The sequence below is a fragment of the Paralichthys olivaceus genome, chromosome 12 (assembly GCF_024713975.1).
Source record: "Paralichthys olivaceus isolate ysfri-2021 chromosome 12, ASM2471397v2, whole genome shotgun sequence".
NCBI classification, from domain to species: Eukaryota; Metazoa; Chordata; class Actinopteri; order Pleuronectiformes; family Paralichthyidae; genus Paralichthys; species Paralichthys olivaceus.
The window spans coordinates 20,402,878-20,416,883 of NC_091104.1; the positions used below are offsets into that span (position 1 = coordinate 20,402,878).

The 14,006-nt window shown below is 42.9% G+C and overlaps 1 protein-coding gene and 1 non-coding gene across 5 annotated transcripts; both read right to left on the minus strand.

Moving 5' to 3' along the window:
* Positions 1 to 1,971: 1,971 nt before the first annotated feature.
* On the minus strand, positions 1,972 to 10,119 carry fosl2 (FOS like 2, AP-1 transcription factor subunit). Of its 4 annotated transcripts, none has more exons than XM_069536427.1 (5): positions 10,002 to 10,119; positions 9,431 to 9,553; positions 6,793 to 7,047; positions 6,390 to 6,497; positions 1,972 to 4,777 (listed from the first exon to the last, which is right to left on the minus strand). In XM_069536427.1, exons 3-5 carry the CDS (start codon positions 7,030 to 7,032, stop codon positions 4,199 to 4,201), a joined length of 927 nt encoding a protein of 308 aa, XP_069392528.1. In that variant the 5' UTR covers positions 7,033 to 7,047; positions 9,431 to 9,553; positions 10,002 to 10,119; the 3' UTR covers positions 1,972 to 4,198. The 4 variants fall into 4 exon arrangements, with proteins under 4 accessions (XP_069392528.1, XP_069392527.1, XP_069392526.1 ...); XM_069536426.1 differs by having other exon boundaries at positions 9,998 to 10,116; XM_069536425.1 differs by having other exon boundaries at positions 8,691 to 9,553; positions 9,998 to 10,104.
* Positions 10,120 to 11,087: 968 nt separating this feature from the next.
* On the minus strand, positions 11,088 to 11,161 carry trnai-aau (transfer RNA isoleucine (anticodon AAU)). The gene has a single exon. It is a non-coding gene; the product is annotated as a tRNA-Ile (tRNA).
* Positions 11,162 to 14,006: the final 2,845 nt, after the last annotated feature.

Below are 14,006 nucleotides of genomic sequence, written 5' to 3' on the forward strand. Positions count from 1 at the left end.
GCTGGTGGAGTTCATGTTTTCACCCGGCCATCGTCAGCAGCCGTGCTCATCACTTGTGTCTAACGTCAGAAGAAGCTGCCATGAGATTTAGAGGAAAAACTCTCACTCACTCATCATCGTTTTAATTCTGACAGACTGCTGTGATTTCTGCAGAAGTCTTGTTTCCCTGCTCCATTTTAGAAGAGTGTTTACATCATATGAACTGATAAAGATGAAGCATCAATAAATCAATTTATCCTCCCTAATTTAAGGACTACAATGACCAGAGAGGAGCAGTTCGGGATTTGAATTGTGAGTATAAACACTGCACTCTTCAGCAGGAGCTCAATAAATACAACTTATTACATTACATTATATTATATATAATATTATATTATATATGTATGTAGATTCAGGTCTGTACGTGAACTACAGCTTCACCATGTCATGTTTTCTCTGTTTTCTCTCTCCCTTTGACCACACTGCCGCTTTGTGGTAGTTTTTTGCAACTACATCTCAGGAAGGTGTAAGTCTTTTATTTTGACAAACGGAAGTGGTCGTATAATGTGAATATTTCTGACTTGATTCATGTGATGACACGAGACGACAAAAGGTGATTCGTACAAATACACGTTTTTATATTTCAATTACTGAGTAGTTCAAAGTGTAATGAAGTACAACACTTTGTGAACAACCTTCTAAAAATAAATCTGTTGTACACTGATCTGAGTATTACCGCTGACTGGCGCTAGTAGCATTAGCCAGGTTAGCCAGGTTAGCCAGAAGCTAACACACGTTAACATCAGACACGTGTCTACATGTGAACGTTCGAACTCGATGCTTCCTCCAGGGGAAGTTACCAGCGCAGCTAACAGTTGCTATCATGCCACCTAGTGGTCACAGTGAGCAACTGTGAAAATAAATCGAACGACCTGGAAGTGGAGACATTCCTACAGATGTAGTTGTAGTTACTTATTATGTCCACGAGAGGGAGATGTGTTACAATGAGCAAGTACAGGCGCTAACTATTATAAAACTTGATTTTTTTAAATGTGCAGACAAACACGTGTAATAAAATAAACACTTGAATATCATGAACTCATTATATTTAATTATATTATATATAGAGTGAATGTGATTATTCATTCAGTTTAAAAACACCTTCATCTCAACCTTCTGAAAGAAAAAGAGAATAAGAGACCGTGCACACTTCCGGCGTTCACTTTCAAAGTAAATCAATTCAAGTGTCTCACATGAACATTGTGTCTCATGTTTCAGATATTAACCATCCTCAGCGACAGCACCGGGAGTTTCTATTACATTTCATTTGTTGTCAGTTCGCTCGGGTAAATGACAAAAATGTTGTCATATTACTTTATTGCAGTAAGATAAAATTATAATATCACACTTTATTTGTGGATTAAGTCTGGGAATGTAATTTTATTTTCAGTCTATATTCTAATTCAGGTTGGTGCATAAGAATGATAGTCCTACTGTATTTCACTAAACAAAATACTGACATAATATAACATGACCATCACATTAGATTTTAAATACTGAATATGCAGTAGACTAAAGGCTGTTTCCTCTGTTTGTTAAATTATAAATATATAAGCTGTATGTCTATATTCTGGGAGAAACACCATTACATTATTTGACATTTAGAGAAATATTTCTTTGTATAATATTTCTGCACCAGAAAGAATTATTTGATTTTTCTTTGACTAATTTGAAAAGTTAAGCCGATGAACACGATGAACATTATCACTGGACCAAAAGGTTTTATTTTCTCTTACCAATCAAAGAATGTGTCAAATTATTTTTCATCTCTTTTTCCTTGAATGATAATAATAACAATAATAACAACAATAATAATTATAATAAATGATGATATGGTGATGATATTTTTAATATTAGAGTTCATCTCAAACATTTCTAGAACCTACAGTTAGTGAAATGAATTACATTCAGCACATAAACGAAAAAGCACAATTCCAAGTTGAAAATCATTTTATTATTATTATTATTCATTTAAATTAACAAACACTGCTATACATATTGCTGTTTTTTTATTAATTTTGAATCATTTTCAACAGTTAAAGCATTTGGAAAAGAAGAAATAGAAGCTGAAAACAGACGACAGACAGTAGATGACATGTACAGTAGAAGATCTACAGTCAATGGCTTTCCTATGTGTGTCGAGGGGCTTCAGAATGTTTCAACATAGAGACGCATCAGACTCGCCCACAGTTAAGTGTTTTTGGTTTTCGTTTCACCTCCACAGGATCCCAGACGTCCTGCTGCATCACACGATATCACAGCCGGTGATGATAAACCCAACATCAGTGAAATATAAATAGCCGACATGTTTTTTTCCAAACAAGTAGCAGCAGCTCGAATATTGAATTTCAAAAGTCTGTTTTTCTGCATCCAGCGCAACAAACCACACCTCCTCCTCCTCTGATAACAGAAAGGGTTCGAACAAAGATGACACCCCCCACTTTCACCCCTGACAATTTATATTCATTAGGAATGTTTGAAGTAAACATTTAAAAAATCCCAAATATCGCTGTTGTGTCCTTCTCAGTGCACGCTATTTAAAATCCCTCATCCCTTTAAGATACACACATGTAAAAAAAAAAATGAAAAAGAAGTGCTTCGTAGAACTTCGGAAATATTACGTCTTGTCAAGATGTCTCCTCTTTCATGTCAGGCCAGCTGGGGAGAGAGTTCTTCTGATTTCTTCCTCAAAAAAGTGAACCGTGTCCGGCCCTCGTTCGAAGCCAACTCACCGAGTACCTCTGTGTCGGCCTATATTCATACACACCCATAAATTAGCACATCTGATTTGAATTCAAACATCGTTTCTTTACTAAAAGTGACAGATTTACAAACACAGTATAAACAGGGTTGACATCATTGGCAGCTGGCGACAGTCTAGACCACAGTGGCTTTTTCTTTTTCTTTTTAAATTTTAGCAAAAATTCCTCCTTTGAGACAAACACGGATGAATCACGAACCTTTTTTGGCTTTTTGAAACCTGACCTGCTGCAGCGGCAGTGTTGAGAAAAAAAAAGAACTTATTTAGAGAATATAGGAGACAAACAACAGACTCTTGAGGAGGAGGGTTCTGTTCGGTTCTGTTGTGTCACAATGAAGCGATGAAGTTTGTCGCCCCCTGCACATAAAGTACCAACTCTGCAACACTCCGGCTCGACCATTCAGCAGCCGCCAGTCCTGCCACGCTCCTCGCGACGGGGTTCTACTACACCAGAGAAATGATCCCTGACATCAATGTAAATCACATACACTTTGTCATAAACAGGTTGTAAAGTTCAGGTACAGAACCACTGAGGAAAAGCACAACAATACTACTATAAAGTCAAGCCACTATGGCAAAAATAGAAGGTATAGAGTATTGAGGAACTAGTCATTGATTGAGAGTTGGCTCATATCGTTTGCAACACGGAGGAGTGCTCGAGTCACCCTGCAGATGACGACTTTGCTTTTTCTACAGGCGGATTAAGGAGAGGGGCAGTGTCTCAACAAATCACTTTGCAAAACGGAATCGGCACAGTCCATAAATACAATTAAAGAGATGGAGATCACGCCGGAAATGTGCGAACACTCTCGGTAGCGATTCCAGAAGCGAGGTCCAGAGACGAGAACAAAAAAAGACGAGGAAGTCTTTGCTCCTTGTCTCTTTTTCTCCTAAGAAGTGCCAGTAAGACGCTGACCTCGTAGAAGTGATTTATTGATTCGTCTTGGCAGAGTGCAAGTGTCCACATGGCTTTTTCAACAGGTTCCAAAAATATATATATCAGGTAAGAACACACTCTCTAGTTTTAGTCACGTCAACTCACGGTTGCCACATGGAGGCGAGTCTCTCTTCAGGATTGTCTGCCCAGTAAACAAGTTGACACTCGAGTTGAAATGGCAAAGGGATGACTCTCTTTAGGTTTGGTGCACGCAGTTTTACAAATAGAATTAAATTTTTTTACACTGAAGCAGAACAAGAGGAAACACGTGGCGTAGCCCTTGTGGGTCTCCCTGCGGAGGGGAAACGGCTCACATGGTCAGCTTGGTCTGGACTTTTCAATGTGCTCTTGGGTCTTCATTAAAAGACACTGGAGAGAGGGGAGGGGGCGTGCAGTCGGTGCTCATGCTCGCCCTCAGCCACAGTGTTTGTTTCTCAGCTGTGCCAAGCTGATGGCCTCGCTCAGAGCGCCAGCAGGGTGGGCGAGTTGAGGGAGTCTGAGGACTGGTCGCCGCTGCTGCTGCTGCGCCGGTGGGCCTTGGAGCAGGACTCGGAGGAGGACGACGGGCTATCGGGCTCCAGCATGCTCGGGTAGGTGAATATGAGACTCGGGGCGTTGGGCGTGGCAGCAGGGGTGGACGCCGCCACCACCGGCGTGTTCAGGCTGTCTCCATCTGTGCAGTACATCCCGCCGCTGACGACACCGCCGCCACCCAGGCAGATAGGCTTGATGACGGAGCGCTGAAGCTTGCCCAGGTCTCCCACATCTTCATCAGGCTCCTGTTTCACCACCACCTGGTTGATCTGACTGCGGGGCACCATGTTGGGGCGCATGGTCAGGGGGAGAGGGGCGCACTGCTGCTGCTGATGCTGGTGCTGCTGCTGGTGCTGATGCCCCGACGACTGTTGGCGATCCTCAACGGGCAGCTTACACACTGGATTGTGGGCGACCAGCATGAACTCCAGCTTGTCCTTCTCCTTCTGTAGGTTCTCGATCTCTTTCTGCAGGTCGGATTTCTCCTCCTCCAACTTCTCAGTCTCCTGTTGACACAGAAACAAGATAAAACGGTGAGAACTTGAGCACAAGTATGGAGACGTTTATTTTTGTTTCATTTATCTTGGACATTTTTTGGACAGAAAAGAGATGATGACGAATGGAGTGAACAACATACAAAAAAGATCTTGAGTCAGATGTGAATCAGGCAAGACGCCTCAAATGTATTATTTTTAATTTGATGAAAAGAAATACTGAAAAGAGATTTTCATGGATATTCAGTAAGAAAATGCTCAACTGTAGAAAAGCTTTCTGAAGCATGTGATGAGAGTTTCCCCCACAGTCAGGTAGCCTGACTGCGTGGGTGTGTTCCTCCAAAGCGCCAAAAGAGGGCACTGTTTGTTTGCTGTGGTTTCTCAAAGGCAGACAGTAGCACAGGCAACATATTAAATCTAGAATTCATCACGGACCATTTAAATTTACAACATGTAATCTCGGGGCCCTCCGCTCGAATTAGAGCGCTGCATAATGACTGCATTGTTTGTGTCTCGGAGATACGGGATCTGCATCAACAATGTGTCATTAATGTGTCACATAAAAAACAGACAAAGGCAGATCCCACGAAAAGCTGTTTGTCAGGCCCAGACACCACGGGCTGATAATGATAAGCTGACAAGCTGTCTGAGAACTTTGACTCGTGGGCAAAGGTATGAGGAAGTTGTGCACAAGAGGCCCGGGAAGGAGATGGTGGTGCCCAGTGTGAGGCTTACGAATGTGACCGATATCAGTAAATCAGAGGAGATTAATGTCAGGATATTGCTCCGTCTTTTCTTTGCAGTTGAAAGCGATCATAACATCCTTATTTGGAATAAAGAAAACAGGCATGTGAAGAAGGAAGGGCTTTTTCTTTCCTTCCAGGAAGCATTTGCTCTAATGTGTAATGTGTGTGTGTGTGTGTGTGTGTGTGTGTGTGTGTGTGTGTGTGTGTGTGTGTGTGTGTGTGTGTGTGTGTGTGCAAGTAGCATGCCTTTATGTGAGATTGTGAAACAAGCAATTTGCCCCTTTTATAAAAATGTCCTGCATTCATGGAGACAGCTGCCTACAGCAAATTCCATTCCTGCATGGGGGTTTTTAAGGCCTGACAAGCTCAACCTCGCTGTAATTCGGCTAATTAGTCCATTTAGATGCCGTTACTGTCTGCCAGGCAGGGCCACGAGACAGCCCTACCTCTGTCTACAGCTGCCCGAGACAAAAAGCTTTTCATCGCCTGTCATCTCCTCACTCAGACCTTGCACTCAGAGGCACAGTGAGAGTCGAAACCAGTATTGCGAGGTTGTAAATTTAGGTGTGGAGTTCAATCACTCACCAGAAAACTGGATTTCTGCCAGACGTCTGAACAAAGTGCGACCCCCCCCCAGCCTCCCTATTGTGTCCTGTGTATTCTCTGTGCAAAAATGATTTCTCTTGTTGCTCTTTAGTCATTTTCCAAATTTTCTGCAACATCAATAAACATGGCAAAGCTTGGTGTTTATCAACTCGAGCTCTTTCCCACATGAGAGGACTGAGATGCTCTGATTTTGTTGTTTTACACGATATCAGCGGAGCGCGCATGAGACGATCTGCTCTGGTGACTCTGGTTGTCAGATCTCTGCCACTCACCCCTTGCAGCATCTCGGTGAGCTCTCTTCTCCGGTTGCGGCACTTGGCGGCGGCCAACTTATTCCTCTCACGCCTCACCCTCCTCTTTTCCTCTTCCTCCGGAGTGAGCTGAGGGCGAGAAAAGAAGAAGCACAACAAGTTAAAATAGGCTGTTTGAAAAAATATTTAAGTGAGGAGCAAGAATGTAAACAAGAGCTGGGTGATTCTATGGCAGACTGTGAGCAGAATAACAATCAAAGAAAGAGTTTAATGGTAAAGTAAAATGGACATAATGATAAACATGTTTATTCTCTGATTTTAAATGATTATTAAAGGTGTTTTGCTTTGTTCTCAGAGCAAACACTCTTCAGCAAAAGCTAAAGGAATAAATTCACATCAAATTCTGTCATCCCAGGTCTCTCACCTGCTCGTCCCGCTTACGCCGGCCTCTGGCATCCCCGATGGAGCGGATGACCCCGGGCCGAGCCAGTGTGTTGTGCCCCAGGAGCCCCGGCCCGTTGGTCAGGTGATGGCCGTACGGGTGGGTGCGGGAATAAGGATTGGACATGGAGGTGATGACGGTGGGCTGCACCATCCACTGCAGGTCCTGGCTGGTTGTGATTGCATTGATGGTGGGTATGAAGGCACTGTTGGAGCCGGGCATGTCAACCCTGTACTTCTGCAACGAGAAGGGACGAGGCAAACAGGATGAAGAATGATGAAAGAACATTTTCCAGAGAAGTGGGTTGGCAGCCACATCGAGAGGAGCAAGCCTATTATGCTGGCAAGGTGTCAGTGGATACAAGGACAACTACCTCACTATAAGCACTGTAGTTTGTATATGTGAAGCCCTGCTCCACTTCACTGGCAGCACAATCGCACACACACACCCACCATTATTAAATTCACACTTTCTCCACATTTCAAGCAAATAGTCGTGATTCAATCCACGCAGGCCAAATGCTGTGTTTGTCTCTGTGTGTACCCATAGAGTGGAACAGTGACACATGCTGTGAATCATGGGAAAGCCCAAGGTGTCCATTGCATCTCACTTTACTAACATAACGGGAGACAAATCAAATGAACGGGGGAAGTCATGTCTGAACTGTGAGGGGGGGACAATTTAATATTATTTTAATGAAATAAGATTTTAAAAAAAAAATCTATTGTTGCATCACAAGGATGCACAATGGTTGCTGCTCATCCAGAAACATGCATGTGAATCCAGCACTAACCCCTAATATAGAAAGATTCATGATCTTTTTCAAATAATAAGAAATGTGAATGTATAATAATCTACAGCCTGTAAGTACGTGGGTGAAACATGTTTGCATAATAATCAGCAGTGTGAGCAGCGGTGTCAGGTCAGTATTACTTCATGTCTCTGGACTCCACAAACAGTCTGCATTCCTGTGCGCGTAATTTACGCGCACCCCCATATCCCCCGTTATTCCCGATTTTCCGTCGGACATCCTGGAGGTCCGTTGGAACTTTGTTTATCTGGTGAGTCATTGTGTACGGGATTCGTCAAGCACATGCGGAACGCAGTCAGTTCCAGTAAAGAGGGAAAACAGCCAGCTGTAACAAGCCAGCCAGAGTTATGTGAGCGGTTTTTTTAGGAGAGAGCTTGGCTTGAAATGTCCCTGTAAGTGAAAACAACGCGTTGATACATTTTACGCAGTGAAGAGTAAAGGACATAAACATTCAGAACAATCGATGAGGAACTTCTTGGTCTCATAAAAACCCTGTGGGTGCAATAAAACAAAAGGATAAAAAAAGGCTTGATATGTCTCCATAAAGCGCACAGAGAGGCCAGGCCTGCCTCCCGCTGTAATGGGAAACAGCCAGTGTGTGATTACAGGGAACCAGAGAGATACGGGCCAAAAGTCGTTTTACCGTAATGTTGCGTGAGCCTGGTGGGGCTTTTCCACAGAACTGTGCTCTCTACGCAAGACTTGGCTGCGGGTTAATACACTACTTCCTGGATTCAGATCCTATAATTTGTGAATACAAGGACACGGCGCGCTCATAACCTCACACTGACATAGCGACTGTATGTGTAGTGTAAATCTCACAGGGTGTATAAAAGCACATTTTGATGGAATCGACGAGATGAATAGCAGGGATTAGCGTTTAAAGCGCAAATGTTCGCATTTCCTCGGTTACAGGAGGCTTCAGATGGCCCCGAGCTCCTTGTGCGTGCGCGCAGCCCGCCGAAGGTGACGAGCCAAGCGCAACCCGAGACCCGACTGATCAAATTTTATCTATAACCAAGTTATTCCCTATAGCCCAATAAGAGAAATGTCTGACACAAATACCAACTTTATCTGAACTCTGCAGCGACGCATGCCTCCGGTGGATGTCCAGAACACCTGGCCAAGAAAATGTAGACATCTCCAAATCCGTGCGTTGCATCTTCACCATATAAGCTTCAGCTCTGCCCAGTTTAAGTGCAGGTCAGTGTGTCGTATGTGCAGTATCTACTCTAGAGATTTATAGTCGTTGTCATGTGTGCGCGTAAAATGCGCCTCCGGTGGTGCCAGAGACGAGATGATATGGTTTTACGCACGGATTGGAAAGATGGCAGGCATTCTAGGCTTTTCAGTGTGTCCACACATCATCTAACATGTGCCAGTGTGGTTTATGACATACACACTGTTGCCACATTCGGGACAGATTCAAGAATACATGTTTTCATCAACTGATACACGCATGGGTTCGTCATTTACTTTACGTACCAGCTTGTGTATACATTTCTGATCTGACTGTGTTGGAGATAACTCATGACATAATTCAAATGGTGTGAGTCCAAAATACTTGTGTTCAGATCCAGAGTATTGCGTTTGTTCTGAGTCACCGTTTCTATCTGTGTCAATGAGTTCATGCGTATTTTTCTCCCCAAACGACCTGGAGTAGTCAGAATTAGTGAAAGCTCTGACGCACGATTGAATAAATATTTAGGTTAAAACTTCATGTATTTCTCAGAGGTTCCGCAACTCAAGTTCATTTCAAAACATCAAAATATTACCTCCACCGCGCTTGCTTGATTTTTTTTTTTTTACCTGGTAGTTTGAGGTAGAGATCGGACTTCCGATCGTGCTGCTGCCGCTCGTGAATGACTCTGGCTGGGCCGGAGAGGTGCTGCTGCTGCCGCGGGACGAGGTGTCGTAGTTCCCGGAGTAGTCCTGGTACATGATCCAGGAAAGAGGAAGATTTCAGTAGACGATCTGAACTGCGAAACTTTTTTCCTTTCTTAAAATCCTCGCAGATTTTTTTTTTTTAAAAAGGCACCAGCAGAAAAATTTAAAAAAAATCTTGTTATTTGAGGAAATCCAGAGAAGAGTTGGCAAAGTGCAATAATGCTCCGATAAACTAGAACCTATAACATCTTATAGAGAGTGCAGCTCAGAATAGGTATTGTCTGTTATACTTCTTCTTGTTATTGTGCTTGAGCCGCAGGTAAACCTACACTAAAGATCCTCTCAGGTGCGCAAACTTCAGCCTGAAGTCAGTAGCTCAGCCTCAGCTGTCAGATCCAAGTGAACCTGGAGTTACAGCAGTGACTCACATTAACCTTCGCTTTAAAGCCTATAGCCTGTCTGACCTCTGAGGGTTTTCCGTCCTCTTACCTACTTCTTTCTATCTATCTGCCGCTCACGGAACACTTCGAAGTTTTTTTTTCTCTCTCTCTCTCTCTCTCTCCTTCTTTTCCTTTTCACCGCACTGCCCAGAGATGACTCACTTCAATGGCACTATGAAGAACTGCAACGGCTTTTCAACACCAACGACACAGCCTACGTCACGCCTGGGCGTTGCGACTCCGACCGAGGGAGGGGTCGCGTCTGGATAAGGCAGCGAAAAGGAGAGATCCGCCGCGTCCGCGCGTCCCGAGGAGCGCACCGGGGATGTAAAAGGGAAAAGTGAGGATTCGGTGAAAGTGTCAGGAGCGCGTCTGGAGATGTGCGGGTGTGTGTTGTGCACGGAGCTGTGCGCGGTGCTCGCTGTTTGTCTCACTTGCTTCGGTCCATTGACGCATGTTTCCTGAAATGGGCAGTTGCGTCAGAGCGCGCGTGTGGGTTTCCTTGGTAAAAAAAGGAGCGTCACACACGGGAGGGATTCCCTCCCCTCACAGCGAGCACTGGTCCCGGTCCGGTTCTCTGATCAGCTGCAGGAAAACAGAGGAAGGTATAGAGAGATATAGATAACACACACACACACGTTTGCACGACTTCAGAGGACATACATTGCTTTCCTCTAACCATAACCATATATTTGCCTAATCTTAAAATCAACCTAAACATAACTCTAAACCTTAACCTAAACATAAACCTTAACCTAAACATAAACCTTAACCTAAACATAAACCTTAACCTAAACATAACTCTAAACCTTAACCTAAACATAACTCTAAACCTTAACCTAAACATAAACATAAACCTTAACCTAAACATAACCCTAATCCTAAAGGATATTACACAGGTATTATTTGTTGTGATGGCCTTATTAATCAATCAATCAGTAGTTAATAAACACTGACCCCAATGTGCCAATGCCCTTATAGCATCTATTTACATCTATGGGGACTTTATTTATTTTACTTCATTTTTTGTCTCCATAAAGAAGACACGTCCCCATGTATGAACCATAGACTGTATAAAGAGGTATGAACGCATGTAACTCCCTCAACATGAGAACCACCGACATCAAAAACAAAAAACGTGGCCAGTACGGGGATCGAACCCGCGACCTTGGCGTTATTAGCACCACGCTCTAACCAACTGAGCTAACCGGCCGTGTAGAACTTTATTGTGTATTTGACCCAATACTAACCTTTAACAACCATAACAAACTCATTGTTAGTAATACAGATCTGTACATAAAAAGCGTTCATGGTTGGACCCGCGCTGTTTCTGCACAATTAGTCTTATTGTCATTTTGCGCATTATTTGGACAATGGGATTCTCAAAACGCGGAGTTCTCCTGAGCTAATGGTCAAACGAGCGTGGCCGCGGTTGTTCCAGCGCCGCGTGGCTGCTTCAAAGGCCCCTCACTGAAATGTGGGCTAATTGAGATTCGGACGCAGCTCACGAACAAGGGCGCAGCGCCCAGAAAGTGACACGTTACACGATATGAATTGGCGTATTAAGTATAATCCAATCGACCACGGTTCCTATTTTAATCTGTATCACCATAACCGGTTAATGCTGAGCTCTCCTAAAGCTGTTTGCCTTGCGTATCTGTGCCAGAGCCAGTGTCTCCCGTCAAAAAGTTTCCTCCACCGTGTGTGTGTGTGTGTGTGTGTATGCAGTCAGAGGAAGTTGTGCAGGGAGGGATCATGATCAGTCTGCAGGGATGGAGAGGAGGGGTTGTCTGAGGTGACCATGCAGTTTCTGTGCTCGCTCATATCTCCTATCAGTTATACAGCAGGTCCATGCAGCCTCTCTGGAGAAAGACAAAAAAAAACATTATTCTGCCTTCATAAAAGTGAGAAGCCTAATATTTGCAAAAGTTTGAGCAAATGAAAATGTGATATCATCAGGTTTAAAAAAGATTTTAATAAATGACAAAGGCAAAGCGATGCATGTGCCCCTTATCATGACACACTGTCCACAATCACATAAGTTGTGACTGGAAGTCTGAGTGAATTTACTCATTTACTTTTAAAATATTTGCTTTACATTATGCACACAATGTCAACTCAACATGATCTTTATATTTGCAGTACGAATATTGCGGTTTGCAATCGCATAGATGACAGTCAAGACGTAAAATCACACTGTAGCCGATCTGCACTAATGTGTCATCTAACACTAACATGGGGGTGCATTGGCAATGGCCCCTCAAAATGTCCGTTCACGTCCCTGCTCTCCACTGGTAGGTGTCATGTTCTCTGACCTGTGCAGCGATCTGTCTGCAGAAGCTTCTTTGAGCTCTGAGCTCCTGCTTCCCCCCCCGAAAAAGGCGACATGCAGAAAGCACACAGATGTTCAATAAATCTTTATTTGAATGACATTAATTAATGATTAATGTTTATCATCTGCCAGCGGCACAGCTTTTCAACGGTGACGGTGTTGCTAAGCGACACAGTTTCTCCCCAAATTGCCTGAGGAAATCTAATATGCCATAGTCCTATAATTAATGCAGTAATGTCATTTTTGAGATGCACCCATCGGCATCAATTTGGGCAAAGCAAGGTATGGCACTGTGACAGGTTCTGTTCCTATAGGAGTCCAATTTTGATCTGTAAGTACATAATGAGATATCAAAGCAAAACACTTGGAATGCACAACAAACAGCATTATAGGCCCATGTGACGCCTGTCACTCACACGCTGGTGCTCCACTCATTGGTTTCATAGAAGATGTTAAATCACAGACTCATCTGCAGACGTGATGGTGAGACTCTGCAGAGGCCAGCTCAGGACAGGCTGTGGGTCAGTGTGCATACTGCTCCTACATCACACATCATAAGGAATCAGTTGCATATAGAACATCTCATCCAGCCTGTTGTCCACACACGTGTTATGTCCACTTGCAGACTATAAGCAAGAGGCTTACCTGACAGTAATATTGCTGCTCTGACGCAAGAGTACCCATGGGCCTAATGCTGCCTTCACGGACCTTTAGATCAATCAGGGCCGGGAGTTATTAAATAAAGTTGGTTGGGAGCGACAGAAATAAAAATTCATTATGAATATTATTTTTCATTTTAAATAAAGTTGGTGGGAAATGCAACATGCAAATTGTTAATTATATTATTAGAAAATGCTAATGTTTTGTTGTTGGTTACATGTAACGCTACATTATAAATTTGATTTTAAGAAATTAAGGACTATATCTATGGATATGTTATTGTTTAATAGTTTTTCATGGTCTGTATTTTTATTTAATACATTTTTAATAATAAAGGCCGACATCACTCATCCTGCTTGGGCTACCCAGTGATGGAAAGTGCGTATACTCAACTAATGTGGTACAAGTAAAGGATAATGGAGCAACAAAGTAGTTTCCAAAAATACCCCCCAAAAGATCCACTCATACCAAACATAACAGTTCAACACACAGACATCAGTATCAGTAATCCTATAATATAGAAACCTAAATGCAACATCTACAATACTTTGGCATTTTTAATGAGGTAATATTTTAAATGTACGACTTTTACTTGTAATGCTGAATTTGTATATATGATAAAATAGCCTACTTTTAAGAATCAAATACGTATTCCACAGAAATGATTATTAAGATAACAGTTTGTGTACAGTACTGTTGTTTGCTGCCTGAACATTAAATTCAGATGAGATAATCAGCTGCAGTTTCTGACAATAGGAAAAGTCTTCCCTCCAACTGGAGAAATTGATTCAGATGAACTATATATCTATTTATAATTGCACTCAATCATTGACAGTATCACTGAGTCACCAATGATAAGCATGTAAACAGTTTGATGGAACAGAGAGGGGGAGACTGTTTCCTCTGAACTGAAACTCTGCCTCACCTTGGCACATTTCAAGCTCACAGTTTCATTTCAGTTTTTGTGCCCTTGCCTTCCTTTGTTTCCTCTCTGTGGCGTCACTCACCTGTCTTGCTGTAAGACCTTAACCTGGATAACAGCTCGACGCGATCAGCAAGGCTAATC